Genomic DNA, 22030 nt, shown 5'->3' on the forward strand with positions numbered 1-22030 from the left:
CTTAAAATTGTGACTGGCCTTTAGTAAGTACTCATTAAGTGTTAGCTGCTGCTATTATTTCGTTGTTAAATTATTTTAATGGTGGTCTTTTGGTTAAGAGGGCAAGGTTATCTGGGGACAGCAGAGAAGCAGGTTCCTTAATCTCCTTGATATCTAGCTCCTCCTGGACCCTAGAGCCTGAACCCCACATTCCCTCACCCTTTCCCCTTTCATTTTGCCAAGATCTCTGAACCACTCTCAAATCAGTACCTTCTGGCCTTCCAAAAAGTGTTTCAAACCTTCAGAGCAGATTTCTGAGCTCTAGACAGGAGCTGCAGGTCGAGGCATCACTGTGGGAAGAAAAGCCAAGAGGCTCCTTTCGGCTCCTCCCCCACAAAGCCAGAGGAGCACAGGGCCAAGGAGATGGCTGGCCCTGGGTCCCTGCTGCAGACTCAGGCTGTGTGCTGGGGTGGGGTCCCCAGGTCTGTGCCCACCGCTACACCCAGGTGCTGTGGTCGGGGCTGGAGGACCAGCGGCGCATGGTGGGCAAGTGCTATGTGCGGGGCAATGACCTAGAGCTGGACCGCACTGATGACTGGCAGACCTACCACAACGAGATGTGCAACAGCAACACTGACTACCTGGAGACGGGCATGTGTCAGCTGGGCACCAGTGGCGGCTTTACCAAGAACACTGTGTACTTCGGTGCTCCCGGTGCCTACAATTGGAAAGGTGGGGACCATGGGGGAAAAGGAGGAACAGAGACCACCTAGTCAGTCACTGGACAGCCAGCTGAGACCCTCCACACTATAGGATAGAAGAGACAGGACTCCTTGGCCAATATTAGCAACCGCCACAACCTCTACTATTTTAAAGCACTGTGTGCTAGAGGCTTTACACATATTATCTTAATTAATCTTAAAATACTCTAGGAGGCAGGTATTATTATACTCATTTTACAGAAAACTGAACCTCAGAGAAGTGAAGTAAATTGCCCAAGCCAACAGCAAGTTTGAAACCTGAATTAGAACGCAGGTCCATTTGACTCCAGTTTAACCATTTAAAAACTTATTTAAAAAGTGAATAACTACTAAATGGTACAGTAGGTTTTGGTAAAATAAAGAGTAAAAGTGCCCCTCCATTCCCTCGTCCCATTTCCCAGCTTATACTACCAAGAATCTTGTGGATCATCCAGACTTATCTTTAACACACACACAAACAGAATCAAACTAAACACGCTGCTCTGCTACCTTCTCTTTTCATTTTTCAATAAACAGGGTGGTTTTTTGTTTGTTTGTTTTTGTTTTTGTTTTTTTTTCATGTCAATACATATAGGGCAATCTTTTGGGGGCTGCAGAGTAAAACCTTTTATCAAGACCCATGCTTGTAACTACCATGCCACCCCCTGATGGTCCACACCCCTTCCATCTTTGCCTCTCCACCACACAGGTTGTAGCAACAGGGACTCTTTACCCCTTACTGTACCTGATTGTTGCAGAATCAACAGGCAGAGGGAGCCCAGAATCTTGTCCTCTTGGCCAACAGGTGGCCTGGGGCATAGACACACCTCTGGGTTCACCTGAGGCCGAGGCCTCTGCTCACCCCTATAGTCCTGCCTCTCACCCCCTAGTCCTTTAGAACCTTGGCGGGGTTGCAGGTGCTCTCCAGCAACAGAAGCCAGGTAGGCAGGCTGAGTTTGGGGGCAGGACCAGGAGGAGATAATGGCATGGAGTCTGCCCTCAATGTCTAGAATTGGAGAAATGTCATCCAGTATCCAGGGGCCTGGATGACCAGATTCCAGCCATGTCTCTATAACTAGCTCCCCATCACTGAGACTTGCTTTTCTCATCTGCAAAATAAGAGTCATTATCTTGTATCACAGAATAGTTAAAGAGGAAGTGATTTGCAAGTGACGAAGTAATCACAAATATTTTTAAAAGGTTATTATCCTTCTCTGGGGAGGGTGCCTGGACTGATGGAGGAAAGGGATGGTGACTTATACTTCCCCTCCCCAAATCCTTGTGAAGGAAACAGTTACATGATTCAGCGGAAGGACTGGGATTTATCTGAATACAGTTACAAGGGCCCAGAGGACCAAGGAAACCTCTATATTGGTGAGTCCAGTTGTGGTTGCCCAATGGGTGGAAGAGGAAGAGGGGGTCTCAGGCCCTGGAAGGCTAGCCCTCTCACCTTCAGATGGAAGAGTGAGGCCGGGGTGCAGGTGTGACTAGTGGCCTTTCGTTCAACTAGTATTTATTGAACACCACCTGTATGTACCCAAGATGCAAAGCCCTTACCCTCACAGAGCTCACAGTCCAGTATGCAGGCAGGACTGGGCACTGGGCATTCAATGTTCACTTTCCTGCCCAGCTTCAAATAGAGGAATAGAAGATAATGGGTTTAGATAGAAGGAGACCATGTTTACTGGGGCCTTGATTGACCACCTTCCTTCCTTCCCAGGGTACACAGTGCAGGTGGGCAGTGCCATCCTGCACCCCACGGATATCACCATTGTGACAGGTGCCCCACGGCACCAACATATGGGCGCTGTCTTCTTGCTGAGCCAGGAGGTAGGCGGAGACCTGCGGAGGAGGCAGGTGCTGGAGGGCACACAGGTGGGCGCCTATTTTGGCGGTGCCATTGCCCTGGCAGACCTGAACAATGATGGGTGAGAATCCAGGGACATTCTCTGGGGCCAGGGAGAATGGTGAGGGGGACGGGCTTGCCAAGGCAGGGAACTGGAGGCTTGTAATTTTTCATTCGTTTGCATGTTGTTTGCAGGGATTTGCAAGTCAATTTTGCCTGTTGATTTGCAATTAGACTTGATGGGATTTGGGGTATCTGCACGTCAGTTGCTTGACACCTGCATCTCTTTGTCTATGCCGGTCATTTGTATGGCTCTAGTGGACGTGGGCTGTTTCGGTGTGATCTGTGCCTATATGGCTTCTCTGCATGTGTTTTCTATTAGATAGGTTATATTGGCATTGCATGTCTTTCCCACGACCTATGACCAGAGATGCCTTTGTACAGCTGTGTGCCCTGGCACAATTGTGCCTACTAAACAAGAGTTATGCTGCATATCTGGGGCTGACCTCACACTCCCATTTCCCCCTCCTTTCCTGTGCAGGTGGCAGGATCTCCTGGTGGGTGCCCCCTACTACTTTGAGCGGAAAAAGGAGGTAGGGGGTGCCATCTATGTCTTCATGAACCAGGCAGGCACCTCCTTCCCTGCCCACCCCTCCCTCCTTCTTCACGGTCCTAGTCACTCTGCCTTTGGCTTCTCCGTGGCCAGCATTGGTGACATCAACCAGGATGGATTCCAGGGTATGAGCCAGCACTCCCACCCCAGCACCCCCACTGACTGAGTGCCAGCTGCATACCAGGTTTGACAGGGCCAGAGGAGGAGATGGGATGGGGCCCAGGCCTGAGGAGCTCGCGGCAGTACTAGAGGATGCACAGAGGGAAACAGCAGAGGCGAGGAGTGGACATGCCACTGGGCATCGAAGGCTGTGCTGAGTGTGCACAATGGAGGGGAGCAGAAAGGGTGCATCATGAGTGTGGGGTTCTCGCCGGACATGCCCAAATCTAATAGGTGTGAGGTGTTCACATCAGAGATGAGGCTGGAGAGGTAGTATGGGGGTGGGGTAGAAGTTTTGAAAGCCAGGCAGAGGAACTGGGGCTTTATGTTTGGATGATGGTAGAGGGGTATCCAGAGGAGGTTTTGGGTCAGAGATGTAATGTGATAAGCTTGGTACCTTGGTATCTTGAAAGATCATTCTGGATGGATGGTGGCGGTGGCAGGGGGGAAATCAAGGCTGGGGTATTAAGATCAAGAATGTAATGTATCAGATGAGAGAATTTAAGACCTAGGATAAGGTGGGAGCCCCAGATATAGAGGATGTCACCAGAACTCTGTAGCACTTAGGGACCAACCAGACCTGGATGTCAGGAAGAGTGACAGATCAAGAGGCTGAGCCTGCTTGCCATGGGAGCACCTGGCTTATATGGAAGTCACTTCTCTGGCATCCTCAGTTTCCCAGAACATAGCTGAAACCCAAAAAGAAGGCAAAGGAACCTCTAAAGAGGCAAAACAGGTGCCAGAAAGTTCAGTTAATAGAGCCCAAGCACTTACTGATACGGAAGGCATCCAGTTTCCACTCAAGACCTACTTATTCTTCCTTTACGTACTTTTCTAGCAAGCTTGGCATTCTGGTTACTTAACACCTTATCAGATCTAAGGCAGCAAACTAGGAGGTCAGTGAAGTTTAAGAAGCTAAACCATTTTGAATTTATTTGTGAAAATAATAGTGAGAATTTTAAAAATCTGGACATTTTAACAAGTAAAGTTCACTATAGTGTTGTGATTAAAATCCAAGCCTGCCATGTTAGACAGACATGAGCTCCAATATCCTTTTCTCTACTCACTAGCTGTGTGACTTTGGGTTTTCTGAGGCTGTTTCCTCATCACAAAGTGGGGACAGTAGTACCTACTGCCGGCACTCTCGTGAGGATTAAACGAGTGCTTGATAACTATCTGACAAAGTAAACAATGGGGAACATCTGCTTTTGTGACCCTACTGGTAAATGACATGAAAAATACAGGTGTCTGGAGGGGAGGTTGTAGGGGAGATGGAAAGCACTGTAATAAGGGAAAATAAACATCAGCCAGCGGTCAGGAATCTGGAGTGTAGGCCTCCCTGAGACATTTACTTGCTTTGTGACTTTAGGCAAGTCACTTCCCTCCTTGGACCTATTTTCCGACATATAAAAGGAGGCAACTGGGTGCCCAGTGGTCCCAGTTTTAATCTTGAGCTGCAGAGCTCCGTTCCCTGATGGTCTGAACACTACCTGGCCAGGTGGAGTCAAGGCCGTGCTGGGCTCTGTGGCTGGAGCACAGGGTTGGGGATAGGTGGGGCCCCCAGTCCCCGAAGTGACCCCATTCTGCCTCTCTTCCCCAGACATTGCTGTGGGAGCTCCATTTGAAGGCTTGGGAACAGTGTACATCTATCACAGCAGCTCCAGGGGGCTTCTCCAACAGCCCCAGCAGGTATGGATGGATAAGGACTCAGGGAGCCTACCCTCCTTTCGCTTACCCACCCCCTCTCTATTCCCCCTGGGCCTCATTCCCCAGAGCCTATCCCAGAGTTTGCCCACATCTCTCCCCCTACTCTCAGATAATCCACGGAGAGAAGTTGAGACTACCTGGCTTGGCCACCTTTGGCTACTCCCTGAGTGGGCGGATGGATGTGGATGAGAACTCCTACCCAGACCTGCTAGTGGGGAGCCTTTCAGACCGCATCGTGCTTCTGAGGTGAGCCAAGGCGACAGTGGATAGGGGCCATTCTCTCCTTCAACCCTGTCTGCATGGAGCCCTAGCTCTGTCCACTGTCAACGCTGGGTCCACACAAGCCTGAGTCTTGGCCTGGCCTGGCTTGGGGCAGCAGGAGGTGCTGATATCTATGTATTTTTTATGCAGGGCGCGGCCTGTTATCAACATCCTCTATAAGACCTTGGTGGCCAGGCCTTCTGTGCTGGACCCCACACTCTGCACAGACACCTCTTGGTGAGACTCTCAGCTCCTGCTCTGCCCACCCACTCCTTCTTATGTATAGGCAGGCCAGAAGGGGCCCTGACTCCCAAACCCCTTCCCTGGCATCTCCTGATACACCACCATTAGTTGATTCTTGGGGTAAGCATTGCCCTCCCTAACCAACCTCATTGAAAAGCAAAATTCGTTGCAGAAGGGTATGGATGAATTGGGAGGCGGGGGTAGAGGCAATGAGGCATGGTGGTCTGGACCACCTGCTTCAAATCCTAGCTATGCCCACTGCAGTGGTAGGGGTGGGCTCTGTGGAGTGAGATCCTGGAGGAGGAAGGATGAGGGAGACAGGTGGACAGATGTTGGGAAGAAGAGAGAGCCACCTTGAGCAAATTATTAATCTGAGTCTCAGATTCCTTGCCTATAAAACAAAGCTAATAATAACCAATTCACAGGGTCGTGATAATTAAATGAGCTAATGTACAAAAATCCCTTAGCATGGTGCCCTGTGTACCCTAAGTGCTCAAAAAATGTTAGTCACTATGATGTGACCGTGGTGGTGATGACCCCCCATGTCTTTGTGTGGATATTGGATCAGAAGGCAAAGGCAGACAGAGGAGGGAAGCATGGGGGTAGGTGGTAGAAAGGGGTCTGGACAGGGGATCCTGCACAAGACCGGTTGGGCCACAACTGACAAATGACTTCAGGCAACTCCTCTGCTCTCAGGGCCTCAGTTTCCCCATTGGTGACCTCTTTCCCTGTTTTCTATGGCTCTGTTGGGAGTGGGGAGGAAAGAACCCAGGGACACCCATGATCAGCGATGTGGACTCCCCAGTTTTGCCCCTGCCTTTCCCCTGAAGGATCCTGTTGCCCTTTGCCCAGTAAAGGTGAGAGCTAGGGCCTGGATCTGGGTCCCGCAGTGACCAGGCCCTCCTCTACGTCCCCTGCCCTCCAACAGTGTGCAGGTGGAGCTGTGCTTTGCTTATAACCAGAGTGCTGGGAACCCCAACTACAGGCAAAATATCAGTGAGTGCTGGGGTGCAGGGTGAGGGGGGGCATGCTCACCTGGTTACTTGCTGACCACCTCATCCTCCTCCTGCAGCCCTGGCCTATACACTGGAGGCTGACCGGGACCGCCGCCCACCCCGACTTCGCTTTGCACAGAGCCAGTCAGCTGTCTTTCATGGCTTCTTCTCCATGCCCGAGATGCGCTGCCAGACGTTGGAGCTGCTCCTGATGGTGAGGGAGGGGCCAGGGGAAGGCCATGGGCTCCACATCCCTGGAGGAGGTAGCCAGCAGGTCAAGGGTGGGGGACTGGGGTCTCCCCAGGGAATGAGTTGGGGGAGGTGTGCCTGGAAGGCCATAGGTTTTCAGGAGGTACAGTGCACAGCACCCAGCACTTGGCAGAGGAGAGACAGAGACCCGCAGAGTGGGGATGGGGCTAAAGGGCTCTTCACCTTTGAGAAGAATATGGGGTGCGAGACTCTTTGTTCAGCTAAGCTCTTGGAAAAGGGGTCCATGAGTTGGGAACAAGCTCAGCTCCTCTCTGGGACATCGGGGAGGAAAGGGAGAGCTCGACCTGGGAACCTAGGCATGAAGGGAGGTTCATACCACCCCAGAGGAATCTCTGGGCAGGAGGAGCCCCATCATCTCATTGTGGATCAGGGTGGTAGAAAGGGGGTCAATTGGTGATCGAACCAGAGTGGAGTTCAGCCTTACTGGGGGGTTTTCAGGGTGGAAGGGGCCCCAGCTCCTCTCTGGGGGCTCAAAGTGGTGTGAGGATTCAACTCACCCGGGAGGGCAGTGCAGAGCTGGGCTCAGCTCGTCCTCCTTCCTAGGACAACGTCCGTGACAAACTCCGTCCCATCATCATCTCCATGAACTACTCTTTATCTTTGCGTATGCCGGAGCGCCCCAGGCTGGCGCTGCAGTCCCTGGACGCCTACCCGGTCCTCAACCAGGCGCAGGCTCTGGAAAACCACACTGAGGTGGGCGGGGCCAGACTGAAAGGGCGGGGCTGGGAGGGCTGTGGGATGAGAGGGCACTGTGGGTAATGGGATTTTCACGCCTCCGGCCACTTCCAGGTCCAGTTCCAGAAGGAGTGTGGGCCGGACAACAAGTGCGACAGCAACTTGGAGATGCAGGCAGCCTTCGTGTCCGAGCAGGGGCAGCCGATGAGCAGGTGCTCTTTGGGTGGCTCCAATTGGCCAAGGGTGGGGTGGCCTTCATTGGCTAACAGGAATTGGGGGGCGGGGCTTATTGGTCAAGGTGATTGGAAACCTGCACAAGATCTGAGGGGCGGGACCGCAGAGAGAGGCAAGTCAGCAGAGGGACTTTAATTGGCCAGGTAGGATGTGTATGGCTGGCTTTCATTGGCCAGAAAAGGGGCTTTCTTCTCCAGGCGAGACTAGAGGGCGGGGCCTGGCTGGAGAAGGAGCTTTCTTTACCTAGTAGACATGAGGGGTGGGGTGGACCTGGGGCGGGGCTCTGGGCTCAGTCTGGAGCTTCTCCCTCCTCAGGCTCCAGTACAGCAGAGACTTTGGGAAACTGCTCTTGAGCATCAATGTGACTAATATCCGGAGCAGGCAGCGGGCTGGAGAAGATGCCCACGAGGCGCAGCTCACCCTGGCGGTACCTCCCGCCCTGCTACCGTCCTCAGTGCGCCCTGTGAGTGCCCACCCAGGGCTCCACCACATATTTGCATCCTATATGCATGCCATTTACATGTGTCGTCCTTTGTCGTGTGTCCCCTCTCCTTTGGGCTGGTCCTCCTCAGGTGTCTACAGAGTCTCTGTTCCTAGGGGAATCCTGTTCTCAAACCTCTAGGGCTTCATACTCCGTGCCACGGGGGAGGGGTGGGAGCAGCCCTACTCTGACCACCCAGACCTGACTGTCTTCTTTCCTCAGTTTGGGGCCTGCCAGGGCAACGAGACTATCCTTTGCCACCTGGGGAACCCCTTCAAACGGAACCAGCGGGTGAGCACTGTTCACCCTCTCCCAGACTATACTCCTCCAGTGAATTTCTTATCTTTCTTGCTTCTGCCTGCCTGCTTCCAGGGCTTCCTTGAAGCAAAGAGAGTAAGGAAGGAGATAAGTAAGCAGGGGTGGGGTGGGATCCAGAGATTGAGAGAAATGGGGCCAGTAGAGAGCTATGCACAAAGCTAGAGCAGGTGGAGGTAAGGAAACCAATTTTGCTGATCACCAGGCCCCAAGCCTAACACTTTGCTTCTTTTATATGATATAATTCTCACAACCTTCTGAGGTGGTAGATGCTGTTTTACAGAAAGGAAACACAGACTTAGAAAGTTTCAGTAACTTGCCTAAGGTCATATAGCTCAAAAGTAGCAGAAATGTCATTGAAAAATAAGGAGGAAAGGGAAGCAAAGATGAGGCTAGGACATTGAAAGAGTGGAGATGGGTGGGGAGGTAGAGACCCCTCACTCAGAACGGGGAAAGAGGAGGACAGAGAACCAACTCCCAAGCATCATATTCAGCTTTCTCCCAACCATGGCATCACCCCTGCTTGGCCCCAAACGCCCCTCTCTGCCTCCCTGGCCCTCATGGCAGATGGAGCTACTCATCGTCTTTGAGGTCATCGGGGTGACCCTGCACACAAGGGAGCTCCAGGTGCAGCTGCAGCTGTCCACGTGAGTGACCTTGCAAAGCCAGTCTATGTCGGGGTTAAGGTGTCCTGGGGCCTCCCCCAAGCCCCAGCTGACATGTCTCCTCACTTACTTCCTGCACTCCTTTTCCAGGTCAAGTCACCAGGACAATCTGCAGCCCATGACCCTGACTCTACTGGTGGATTACACGCTCCAGGCCTCACTCAGCATGTGGGTACCATTCCCTTCCCTTTACCCCAGCCTGCTGTGCCTGAGCCTCCCTGTCCCCAGGGTGTCTCCCAAGCTCCTCTGACATACCTCTCTTGGTCTAATATCCTTAGGCCTCCACTTCCCCTGGGTCATTGCTCCCCTTAACAATAAGAATCACTATCATTATTGTTATTATTATTGTTATTCCCCCTGCAAAGCGGTCATCAGTGGAAGAATCAGCAACTCCAGGGCTAAGGTGTTAATGTGGCCCTACCATCTCTTGACAGCTTATTGTGCTAAAGATTTTATATATATATCATCTCATTGACTTCTCACAACAGCTCCATGATATAGCAACGGTTATTAACTCCACTTTACAGATGAGGAAACTGAGGTTCAAAAAGGATAAATAACTTGCTTGAGACCACACAGCTATGGCAGAGCTGGAATTTTTCTTATCTCTAGGGTGAGTCACCGGCTACAAAGCTACTTTGGGGGAACAGTGATGGGTGAGTCTGGCATGAAAACTGTGGAGGATGTGGGGAGCCCTCTCAAGTATGAGTTCCAGGTAAGGAGACTTCTAGAACTCTGGGCCAGAGACTCCTGGGAAGGGTGATGGGTCATGTCTTTCTGGGTCTGGGGTCCGAGGGTATGAAGGTTGGGGATTGATGAAATGGAGGTGGTTTTCCAGGAGATGGTGGCCATGACGCCCTCTCTGCTCACAGGTGAGCCCAATGGGGGAAGGGCTGGCAGCCCTGGGCACCCTGGTCCTAGGACTGGAGTGGCCCTATGAAGTCATCAATGGCAAGTGGCTGCTGTACCCTACGGAGATCACCATCCGCGGCAATGGGTCCTGGCCCTGCCAGCCACCCGGAGACCTTGTCAACCCTCTCAACCTCACTCTCTCTGTAAGGATACCACAGGGATCTTTCATTTGCATCTCATTTGCGTGATTCAGGGCAAAAAGGCCAGTGTCTTCCCCTCCCTTCCCTCACACCCCTGAGGGTGCCTGCGTCTCCCCCTGCCCTTTCTTCCCCTCCTCAACTCCGCTTCCATTCCTTCCTCCTGGAAAATCTCTTCTTCTCTCTTCAGGTCCCTGGGGATAGGCTGCCATCTTCACAGCGTAGGCGAAGACAGCTTGACCCAGGGGGAGGCCAGGGCCCCCCACCTGCTACTCTGGCTGCTGCCAAAAAAGCCAAGTCTGAGACCCTGCTGGTGAGTGTCCAGGGCGGTGTTGGAGAGGATTGTGCCCACACGCCCAGGGGAAGTGCGAAACTAGGGGGATAGGTACCACTTACCAGGAGACCACAAGCTGATGAAGTTATGTGGCCCCTGTCCTCAAGAGTCCCCAGTTAGAAGGGGCAGACTCATCTGCCCTCAGAGGGCATCCCATTGCCCTTGCCCTTGGGGAGCAGGCAATACAGTGGACCAAAGGAAAAGATGCTATGCTACCTCTATTCCCAGGAAGACAACCTGTTGGGGGTGATATAGCTACTTAAAGCTTCAGCCTTTAGGGCTGGGGTGTGCGGAGGGACAGGACAAAGTGGGGCAGGGTGCCCTCTGTCGGAAGGGTGGGAGGAAGAGGCCTGAGAAGCAAGTCGAGGCCTAGATAGGTGGAGAGGTAGGAGGTGGTGTCCCAGGTCGAGGGAGCTGGCATGAACAAAGGCTCAGTATGGGAGGGGGCTGGGAAGGGAATGTTGGTGACTGGGCCCCATTTCCACGAGCAGCAATCAGATTTCATGTTACCCACTTCCTGGCATCTATATGTGCTTGGCCCAAAGAATGTGCCTTTAATGTGTACGTGTAGGGGTTGAGGGAGGGTACGGGAGTGAAAGGATGAAGCTGGGCCTCCTCGAGTCAGCCAGAGGAGGAGTTGAAGGGAAAGAGGCGAAGCATGAAGAATTTGGAGATACAGACTATCTCATGTCCTGCGTTCCTTGTCCACCTCAGAGCTGTGGCAGTGACCACACCCGCTGCGTGTGGCTGGAGTGCCCTATTCCTGATGCCCCTGTCATCACCAATGTGACTGTGCAGGCTCGAGTGTGGAACAGCACCTTTATTGAGGTCAGTGCCTGGGTCTGGAGGTCTCCACTGTCCCCCACCTGGGTGGGGAGAACAACAGGAGGAGGGTAAGGCCAGGGTCACAGCAAGGCCTCATGCACGTGTGTGTGCATATGTGTGAGTTTGTGTTTCAGTGACAGCATTGCATTTTATGCATGATAGGTTGTACACCTGTCACTGTGTGCTGTGTAGTTTGTGTGCCTGTGTGGATATGACATGTTCGTTCCAGCCAAAATGACCCCTCATATGTCCATTGTTCTGTCATGCGTCCATGACTTTCCCATCTCCACGCTTTGCCATGCCACTCCTTCCCCCCGGAACGCCAGCTGCCCCTCTGTTATCTCTGCAGGTAAACTCTCATTCAGCCTTCAGGGTCTCCCTCAGATGCTTCACCACCAGCGAGGTCTTTTTCAGCTGAAAATGACCTCCCCTCCTCCGAAGATCCACAAAACCTTCTCAGAAGCTGCACGTGCCACTTATCATGCTTCACTCTAAGTTGCAGTTACTCATGCCACCTAGACCAAACTTCTGTAAATGAACAGATTATAAATTTGTCAGCTTTGTGGGCCATACAGTTTCTGTTGCAACTATGCAGTTCCACCATCGTAGCTGTCATAGATCATACATAAATGAATGGGATTGGCCATATGCCCAAAACACTTTATCTACAAAAGCAGGTGGCAGGCCAGATTTAGTCCACAGACCTGACCTAGACTGTGACTTTCATTGTCTTTGCTGTCCCAGCATCTAGCAGAGGACCTGATGCACAAATGGATGAATGATGTGCATTTGTGTATGGGGAGGCCTGGCTGTCAGATCCTTTGGGTGCCGCTCAGGGATACTGAGTGGAGGGAGGGTGCCCTGAGTCGATGATGCTTAAGGTCAGGGGGCTCAGGGGGATTTCAGTTGCTTCTTTTGACCCACTCTTTCCCCCTCCAGGATTACAGGGACTTTGACCGAGTCAGGGTAACCAGCTGGGCTACCCTGTTCCTCCGAACCAGCATCCCCACCATTAACATGGAGAACAAGACCGTGCCGGTGAGTGAGCGTGTTAACGAGACAGCAGTGCCTGGCCAGAGCATGGGAGCGCAGGGCATCTTTTCAGAGAACTTTCACGCATTTTTGCTATGTGGTTCTCAATCTTGGCAGCACATTGGAATCCTCTGGAGAACTTCTGGTGTCTGGATCACACCCCCGAGTAATGAAATCTGAGTGGAGGGTGGGACACTGGTATTGGTGTGTTTCAAAGTCCCTCAGTGGATTCTAATGTGCAGCCAGGGCTGAGAACCTCTGTTTGAGTTTATTTGATCCACACAACATCTCTGTGAAGATATTCCATCTCCGTGGGAACTTGGAGAAAAAAGTTACATCCAGAAGAATAGATATGAAAAAAATCGCTAAAAATTTGTTGTGAAAAGGATGTAAGTGGAGATATGTAGGAGATACATATTGGAGACGAATGGAGGGTTGGTTAAATACGCTATGGTACATTTCCTAAAATAAGCTAAGGTGGGGGAGGAAGGCCCAGAAAGATCGATTGAACAGAATAGAAATTTATTTTATTATACAGATGGCATTTTCAATCAGTGGAGAGAAGTAGATTATTAAGTCCTACTGGGAGAACACATTTGGAAAGTAAGACAAACTTCTACCTTACACCATAAAAAATATATTTGCGTTAGATTAAATTATTTAAATATAGGAAATAAAACGCAATATACCAGAAGAAAATTTAGAAAATAATTTAATGATATCTTTATTTGGGAGAAGAGAGTATTCTTTTATTAAACCCAGATGTCACAAAGGAAAAATCTGACAAATTAATTTAAATCTATATAAATTTTAAATCTATGTACAGGAAATATTGCAGGTTTGATTCCAGACCACTGCAATAAAACAAATATCATAATAAAACAAGTCACATGAATTTTTTGGTTTCCTAGTGCATATAAAAGTCAGTTTACACTATACTCTAGTCTGTTAAGTATGCAATAGCATTATGTCTAAAAAAGACAATGTACACAACTTAATTAAAAATTCTTTATTGCTAAAAAATGCTAACCATCATCTGAGCCCATTGGAAAAATACTGTGCTTGATCTTAGCTAAAAGGCCAAGAAGCAATCGTTAGAAAATAGAATAGACTCGCCCAGTGCAGTGTTGCCACAAAGCTTCAGTGTGTAAAAAACGCAGTGTCTGTGAATCACAATAACATGGAGTGCAGTAAAACAAAGTATGCCTGTACAGCAAAAGAGATGGTAAAGCAACTGAAAGGGAAAGCGATAGCTTGCTTTTTAAAACATCTACAGCATATACGACAAAGTATCGATATATATTTTTTAATATGTAAAGATACAGGGCAGCATAAAGATTAAACAAGCAGTGTTCATAGGGTGAAATACAAATGTTCAACTCAATAGTAAAGAAATAATAACAGCAGTGAGACTTTTTCCATGAGATTGGGAAATATGACAAAGAATAATGCTGTCTGGAGCTGATGAGGTAGAAGGCAATGCTTTTGACTGGAGTATAAATTGATGGATTCTTTTTAGAGATGAATTTGTCAGTATCTATTAAAGTTTCAAATGCACATTTCCTTTGATTTAGCACATGATAATATATCTTAAGGAACTAATAGGAAAAGTATGTAAACATAAATATATAGGGATATTTTAAAGCATTGTTTATAATGACGTAAAATTGGAAACAACCTAAGTATCTTTCAGTAGATTGGTTCAATAAATTATGCTGCATTTCCTACAATGACAATGCAGTTGTCAGAAGAGATTAGGTTGATCTTTATTAACTGACATCGAAAGATGATAATATTAAGTGAAAAGAGAAGCAGGTTGCAAAAGAGTGTATGCAGTACACATAGATCCCATTATGTGGAAGAAATAACATATATAAACATATGCATTAAAACTTACGGAAAGAGATTCACCAAAATGTTGAAGGTGGTTATTTCTAGGGAGTAAAATTACTAGAAACTTTTAATTTCCTTTATGTCATTGATATTTTATTTATTTATTTATTATTTGAAATGATTAAAACACTGAGAGGAGCTAAACTTTTCCTTCTATTTATCTATTTATTTTAATTTTTCCTCTCCCCTCCCCCCTTTGGTAACCATCTGCTTGTTCTCTATATATCTATGGATTTGTTTCTGTTTGGTTTTACATATCCTTTTTTGTTTTTAGATTCCACATATAAGTGAAATCATATGGTATTTGTCTTTCTCTAACTTATTTCACTTAACGTAATACCTCTAGGTCCATCCATGTTGTCACAAATGGCAAGATTTCATTATTTACTATTACTGAATAATATTCCATTGTAAATATGTACCACATCTTCTTTATCCGTTCAGCTGTTGATGGACATCTAGATTGCTTCCATATTTTGGCTATTACTAGTAATGCTGCAGTGAACATAGGGGTGCATATATCTTTTCAAATTAGAAGGTTTTTTTTCCTTCAGATAAATACCCAGCAGTGGAATTACTAGATCATATGGCAGCTCTATTTTTAATTTTTGAGGAATCTCCATACTGTTTTCCACAGTGGCTGCACTAATTTGCATTCTCACCAATAGTGCACAAGGGATCCCCTTTCTCCACATCCTCGCCAGTACTTGTTATTTGTTGATTTGTTGATAGCCATTCTTTTTATTATTATTATTAATATTTATGCCTACAGCACCTGGTCTTCCTAGGTGGTCTCCCATCCAAGTACTAACCAGGTCAGACCCTGCTTAGCTTCCGAGATCAGACATCAGGCTTGTTCAGGGTGATATGGCTGTAGACCATGGACTGTGTGTGGCTCCATTGGGTTGCGAACTCAGGACCGTCTGCGTGTAAAGCAGACGTGCTAACTGCTACACTATGGAACCATGTCCTTGATAGCCATTCTGATAGGTGTGAGGTGATATCTCACTGTGCATTTGTGGTTTTAATTTGCATTTTCCTGATAATTAGTGATTTTGAGCATCTTTTCATATATATGCTAGCCATCTGTATGTCCTCTTTGGAGAAATATCTACTCACGTCCTCTGCTCAGTTTCTCAATTGACTTGTTTGTTTTTTTTGTGTTAAGTTATATGAATTCCTTATATATTTTGGATATTAATCCCTTATCATATGTATCACTTGTGAATATCTTCTCCCATTCAGTAGATTGTCTTTTTGTTGATGGTTTCCTTTGCTGTACAAAAACTTTTTAGCTTGATGTAGTCCCATTTGTTTATTCAGCTGTATTTAAAAAAAAATAATCAATATAATTTTAAAAGAAATAACAATCATGTATAGTCAGAAAAATATTTTATGTATGTAAAATATGATATAATTTTATAGTATAAAAATATATATATATATCTCCATAGTAGGAGAAGGAAAAGAATAGTACTATATGCTATGTGTTTTTAAATTTTTTTGTAAATATTTATGGAGGTATTGCTCAAAGCAGTTTACTCATATTAAACATATTTAATCCTCCCCAACAACCTATGAGGTAGATATTATTATCATAATCCCTATATTACAGATGAACAGAGAGGTTAAAAGACTTGCCCAAGGTCACACACTAGTGAATAGCACAGCTGGGACTTGAACTCAGGTAGTCTGGCTCCGGAACCCATGCTTTTTTCCACTTAGCTATATGCCTTATGATCCTCTTATCAGAGAGCATGGAATGGAGATTCGGAAAGGTGAAATTACTTGTCCAGAGTCACCCAGCTAATCAGGGAAGGACCTGGTACCCAAGTCCGATATGTGGGTCACAAACCCAGCTCCAGGTTGCCTCCCAGGTCTGACGCTGCTCCTTTGCAGCCAGGTCTATACCTAGGAGTTAGATGAATCAGCTGCCCTCAGTGGGCAGGCAGGGGCTTTTTCCAGTCCCTGAGTGCCCCCTACTGGCAGTAGGTCGAAGCAGAGTCCGAGACCAAGGTGGGACAGAAAGGATGAACTTGGGGCCTAAGGGGACAGACATAGAGCTGAACCCCTTCTCACCCCCTCCAGTTCTCTGTGGACATTGACTCTGAGCTGGTGGAGGAGCTTCCAGCTGAGATCGAGCTGTGGTTGGTGCTCGTGGCTGTAGGTGCCGGGCTGCTGCTGCTGGGGCTCATCATCCTCCTGCTATGGAAGGTTAGGACCCCAGCCCGCCACCTGGACTCCTGTCTGGGACCTCCTGCCAGCAGACCCTCGGCAACCCTCCCTTTATCCCATTCCTCACTTCCATCTCACCCCCACCCTTCCCCATGTCCTCCCTCCTCTTACCAGCTTCCAGTCTCCTGCCCATCCTCACCTCACCCACTGAGATGCTCCTGCTTATGTTAGTGGGGGGACCTTCAAGCCACAAGGGAACCCAGTAACTCTGGCTTCTGGTCACACCACCCAGCTGGGACTAGGACTTCGACCTCCAGGCTCCCCAGCCCTAAACCCCAGTCCATGAGTGCTGCTGGCAAGGACCCCCAAACTCCCCCTGATGGCCCCTCCCCACCTCCTCCCCTTCGCAGTGCGGCTTCTTCAAGCGAGCCCGCACTCGCGCCCTGTATGAAGCCAAGAGACAGAAGGCGGAGATGAAGAGCCAGCCGTCAGAAACAGAGAGGCTGACCGAAGACTACTGAAGGGGGCGGCCCCTGCCCCCAACCCACCCGGGTAACATGGCCTCCAGGCTCTTTTCCCCAAGCCCCCCAGCTGGCAGGGGCCTCTGACTCTGTTCTGTCTGCTCTTCTTCCTTTATGGGCCCTCTCCACATCTCACTCTGTCCCCAGCACCACCCGAAAGAGCAGGCCACTCTCTCTGCTTCCCCTCCACACCAAGGGACAGCTCAGGGTGTCTGCTCTCAGCACCCTCCCCACTGAGCCCCTCAAGGATTAGGAGCCCCAAGAGGGAGCCTAAAACCCTTCCCTTGTCCCCTTTGCTGTCTGGGGATTGGAAAAGGGTTAAGACCAAGACCTTGTAGTTCACAAGGCAAATTCCCAGAGTGCTTCTACGCCTTCTTCCCACCTTCAGGGAAGGGGGAGATTAGTAGAGTCCTTCCTCCTGGGAACGAGCACTTTTCCTCCTGGGAGCCCCCTCCAAGGTGACAAACCGACCCTTCCCATATCATGGTCATGGTAGACCACCACCCTTCCAAGCATCCCATTAGCAATCTTGGTGGCTGCCCCTCTGCCTCCATTTGCCCCCCATCTCCTTTTCCTCTCCTCTCCTCTTCCTCTTCCTCTTCCTCTTCCTCTGGGGCTTGGGGTGGGGAACTTGTCCTCCCTGTCTCAGCACAGGAAGATGTCTTGTGTTGGATTAGGGGTCCTGGCTTTGAGGACCTCTAAGTTGGTGGGGAAAGGGCTGGGTACATCTTCCCAGTGGCTCGACAACCAGTTGCTGATAACCGTCCTCTTTTCCCCCCAACTTCAGTGTGACTTCTTTAAACGGACCCACTATTACCAGATCATGCCTAAGTACCACGCGGTGCGGATCCGGGAGGAGGAGCGCTACCCACCTCCAGGGGAGACCCTGCCCACGAAGAAGCACTGGGTGACCAGCTGGCACACTCGGGACCGATACTACTGACATCCTCCCTGATCCCACCCCCGTGCCCCCAGTGTCCCCTTCTATTTATCATAAGTTATGCCCTGACAGTCCACAGGGGCCACTGCCTTTGGCTGGCGCCAGCAGGCTCAGGCACACACACCTCTTCGAGCGCATACATGTGTCGTCTGGCCACAGACTTCTCCGCGCAGGAGTGCTGGGACCGTGGACCTTGCTATGCCAAGCACACCACAGACCTGTGCCCTGGACACATGTGGATACATGTGGGTCCCACTGTGCTTGTGCACCACAGATGGTTTATGGACATGTGTGTCCCAGCCTCTGCTAGAGCCAGGAGGAAAAGGCCCCCAATGTGGTGACACCTTTCTTGTTCACACTGGACCCATCTTGAGCCATAGTCACTGGATGGACTCTGCTCTCGAGATTAAAACTACTGACAGGGAACAGCCCACCAGGCCCTCAAGCTGTAGTTCCTGGCACCCATGCCAGAGAGCGTGAGGTCTGCCTGAGGTTGTCTAAGGGGGTGTTTGTAGGACCCAGCATGCTCAGACGCAGAGCAGAATGAACTAAAATGAGGGTCCCCAGGATGACTTTCTTTCATGGATCTCTGTGAAGCCTCTCTCCTCAGCCACAGCATGTACTAGCAGGGAATGCGGCCTAAAGGAACCAAGATAGACATCCCGGCATGCTGTGCGGGGACTGCCCTGGGAGCACAGTGGAATCCTCAACAGAGGAGGGGACCGGCCCTGGGCCAAGGAGATGTTGGAAGGATACATAAGAAATACCACTTCTCACCCATCACTACCATCCCGGCCTCTGAAGGGCCTGGAGAATTCCCACAAGATCACAGAGGGAGCGACACTTGAATGTAGGACAGGGAGGAAGCCCTGTCCCTGTCCCATTGGCCAGACCCCACTCTGCCCCCACTGACCAAGGGTTAGGGGCCAAGAAGTGGAGTTCTTGGCTGTCCTTGGCTTTCATCACCTATCGGCTCTGCCTTCTCCCCCATGGGCTGAGTCCTGAGGCCCATTCTAGAAGTCAAAGCTGGTTCCAAAAACCCTCTCCTGCCCCCTGCCTGTTGGCAGCTCCCCTTACCCCCTTCCATGGTACTGTAGTAGGGGAGCTCCCTCTCCCTCCTTGTGCCTTCTTTGTATATAGGCTTCTCACATCAACTAATAAACAGCTCCCTGTTTGTACACACTGCATCTGCTTCTACCTGCCCCCCGCCCCCCACCACCCCTTACTAAACCCATTCGATCTGATGGCTGATATCTAGCTGACCCCCAGATGGACATAGCCTGGTGCAAGGGTCTTAGAGTTTGGGAGGGTGAAGACTGGAGAAGATACCTGCCCCTGCTCTCACTCTCAGGGGTGCCCTAGTCTAAGGGCTGGTCATAGACAGGAAACTGGTGTAGAACATAAGGTGAGGGGAAAGACCTGAGTAGACTGGATGGAAACCAAAGTGGCTTCTTGGTAGCTGGTGAGCTGGCCCTGGGGAAGGTGGAGGTGAGAAGTGATGGTCTGCAGAGTCTGGAAGGGGCAGGAAGCTGTTGTCCTGGATAACGGTGGAGGGAGGTTGCGTTCAAAGGTAGAGAGCTGAGAGCCCTTGTCTAGTGGCTGCATTCAGATAAGAACCTGCTTTTCTGCCTCAATTTCCCCACTACCACGCATAGGCACCATGATGAGTAGATGATCAGAAGGTGAAGCAGTGACATAAGGCTGGAAGGACCGAAAGGTCATAGTATCCATTCCCTAGCCTCTGGACAGGAGAGTCTGGAGCCTTAGTCTCATGGAGCTACCCCAGGGGTGCTTAGGTACTGAGCTGACATAGTTCACAGTATTGGATCAAGCCCTCCACTTTCTCTACGCTAAGGTCATCCTCTCCACACAGGCCTAGGGAATGGAGCAAGGCTGCGTTCCTCATGACTTCTTTGTCCTAAATTATGGCACAGGTCCTTCTATTAATTGTTCCCAAGGCTGTGACCTTTGGCAAGACTTCACTGAAGGCTGGATTTTATTGCCCAGAGAAGCCTAGAGGCAATTCAGCTCCTCTGGAAGCCCACAGACCCAGGCCCTTCTCCCAGGAGCTGCTCCTGATGTCTACCTGGGTATTTCCCAGCCTGCTTGCCCCACTGCGGCAGCTGCCTGCTCTCCACTCCCTCCACCAGAGCCCACATCGCATAGAGTCCTGGGCCCAGCAACCCCCTCTTCCTATGCTGCAATTTACCCTTTCCCAGGTTGACTGACAGTAGAATGTCCATGTCCTCTAGAAAAACCTCAGCCCCTACCCAGAGCTCTCAGAACCAGTCATCAAAGACCTTAGTTTGCTTTCCAGAATCTGTGTTATTCACTCGGTCATGTGGGTTATCAAATGTGGATTATCAAAGTCCTGCTCAGGTTGAGTAAGCTCGATTAAGCTTGGTCTAGTCCTTTGCAGCCACTTCCTGCTAAGAAAAAGTTGGGATCAACACATCCTTCTGGCCAGCTTTATAGACAGTCCCCAGTCTCCTGTGAGCTGCCGCTTGGATGAGAGCACTGTCTGTCCATCTCTCTCTCACACACACACACACACACACACACACACAAACACACACACACATGGACACTGAGAGATTCAATATTTTCATGACTGGTACAGCTACAGCTTTTATGAAAGAAATAATGGCAGAGATGCAACAATGTCTACTTTCTACGAAAGGAATCTATAACCCAAGCTTATTGAGCTCCTTGGAGCCACAGCACCTCCCAGCTGTTCCAGAAGAGAGTCTTGGCTCTTATATCACTAAAATGACCCATAAGGTGATGCTTCCCCTTCTAGGCAGTAGCAGGACTGCACTTCCTGGGCCTTTTTGGTTGTATGAAACCATGTGACTAATTCTAGCCAATGAGTTGTGATCAGGAGGGAAGTAGATCACTTTTGGGCTGAGACAGTAAATTACCGGATGATTCTCTCAGTTCTGTTTTCCTTGCCTCTGCTGCTGTGGAAGCCTATGTTGAGATGAAGCTCCTGTCAGTCTAAGTCCCGGAGAGGCCCCCACCAATCTGTGTTGTACATGTAGTAAGAAGTTTGAGGATTTGGGGATTTTGTTACCTCAGCATCACCTAACCTAGTTGACTGATCCACCAAACCATGCCACTGCCAACACCACCCTGCAGCAATCTCTGCAGAAAGAATTGTAATTCAAACACAGAACCTACATTATGGAAGTCCAGCTCTAAGGGTAAGATTATGGGAAATCTCTTTTCTTCTCCTACACCTAGCCTCAGAGGTTATGGCCTTTTCCTTGTTACTTTAATTTTGACAATAATAGTAATAGCTGCCATTTATTGATTATTCACTATGTGCCAGGTACAGGGCTAGGCTTTTTACATATAGTATCCCAGCCTCTTCCAGGCAACTTAAAGGCTGCACTCACCAACATCGTCAATTACTTAATTGCTAGCTGGATGGATATCTGGTGGTCCTCCCTGATACCTTTGTGGCATGTCTCCCTGGTGACCCCAACTTCTTTTTTCACCCTGTTTACACTTCTGTGTGTTAGGTGCTGTCCCTGGTGCTGGAGAGAGAGTAGTGAATAAGACAGACATAACCCTATGTTCAAGGAGCTTAAAGTCTAGTGGGGCAGACAGATGAGTCAGCCGATGATTACCACTCTGTGTGGTGAGAGTTAAAATGGTACTAAGATCAGGAGGTCAAGGAACACTTGGAGGAGGCCCATAACTCAACCCAGCAGCATCAGTGATCTGAAGAACGGGAAGGTAAAGGTGAGAAAAAAGAATGATCCAGGCAGAAGAGACAGCATTTGCAGCAACTTGGAGATTGGAGGCTGGCTCAAAGTAGATGAGAAGTATGGCTGGAAGTTGAGCAGAGGAACATGGAGAGATGAGGCTGAAGAGTTAAGCCAAAGCAGATCACTTGAGAACTCGAAAGGCTCTAGTAAGAAGTGGGGAGCCACTGAAAGACTGTGAGCAAGGCAAGTAACAAGTTCAGATTTGTAGTTGAGAATGATCCCTGGGCCTCCGTTTCCTTATCTATAAAATGGGTATAATAATAGCACAATAGAGTTATCTGAAGAATTAAATAAGAAAATGCATG

At 49.3% G+C, this 22030-nt stretch overlaps 1 protein-coding gene and 1 pseudogene across 4 annotated transcripts in view; one reads left to right on the plus strand and one right to left on the minus strand.

Moving 5' to 3' along the window:
• The window catches only part of ITGA3 (integrin subunit alpha 3), a 28790-nt gene extending 9653 nt beyond the window's left edge, over window positions 1-19137 (plus strand). For 2 of the 4 annotated variants that reach the window (XM_039846288.1, XM_039846289.1), the window contains 22 exons: window positions 462-711; window positions 2007-2093; window positions 2440-2647; window positions 3107-3303; window positions 4938-5026; window positions 5154-5290; window positions 5456-5542; window positions 6477-6544; window positions 6621-6757; window positions 7357-7506; window positions 7603-7700; window positions 8038-8185; window positions 8426-8494; window positions 9086-9165; window positions 9274-9351; window positions 9796-9898; window positions 10056-10238; window positions 10423-10545; window positions 11281-11394; window positions 12331-12429; window positions 16405-16530; window positions 17800-19130. In XM_039846288.1, the coding sequence (XP_039702222.1) occupies window positions 462-711; window positions 2007-2093; window positions 2440-2647; window positions 3107-3303; window positions 4938-5026; window positions 5154-5290; window positions 5456-5542; window positions 6477-6544; window positions 6621-6757; window positions 7357-7506; window positions 7603-7700; window positions 8038-8185; window positions 8426-8494; window positions 9086-9165; window positions 9274-9351; window positions 9796-9898; window positions 10056-10238; window positions 10423-10545; window positions 11281-11394; window positions 12331-12429; window positions 16405-16530; window positions 17800-17955 (2787 nt within the window). In that variant the 3' untranslated portion in view covers window positions 17956-19130. Of the gene's footprint in view, window positions 1-461; window positions 712-2006; window positions 2094-2439; window positions 2648-3106; window positions 3304-4937; window positions 5027-5153; window positions 5291-5455; window positions 5543-6476; window positions 6545-6620; window positions 6758-7356; window positions 7507-7602; window positions 7701-8037; window positions 8186-8425; window positions 8495-9085; window positions 9166-9273; window positions 9352-9795; window positions 9899-10055; window positions 10239-10422; window positions 10546-11280; window positions 11395-12330; window positions 12430-16404; window positions 16531-16901; window positions 17044-17799 lie in introns of all 4 variants that reach the window. The other 2 variants (XM_039846287.1, XM_039846286.1) reach the window with 2 other exon arrangements.
• LOC120589004 (uncharacterized) lies at window positions 15080-15195 on the minus strand (annotated as a pseudogene).
• Window positions 19138-22030: the final 2893 nt, after the last annotated feature.

The sequence above is a fragment of the Pteropus medius genome, unplaced genomic scaffold (assembly GCF_902729225.1).
Source record: "Pteropus medius unplaced genomic scaffold, Ma_sr-lr_union100, whole genome shotgun sequence".
Classification (NCBI taxonomy): Eukaryota; Metazoa; Chordata; class Mammalia; order Chiroptera; family Pteropodidae; genus Pteropus; species Pteropus medius.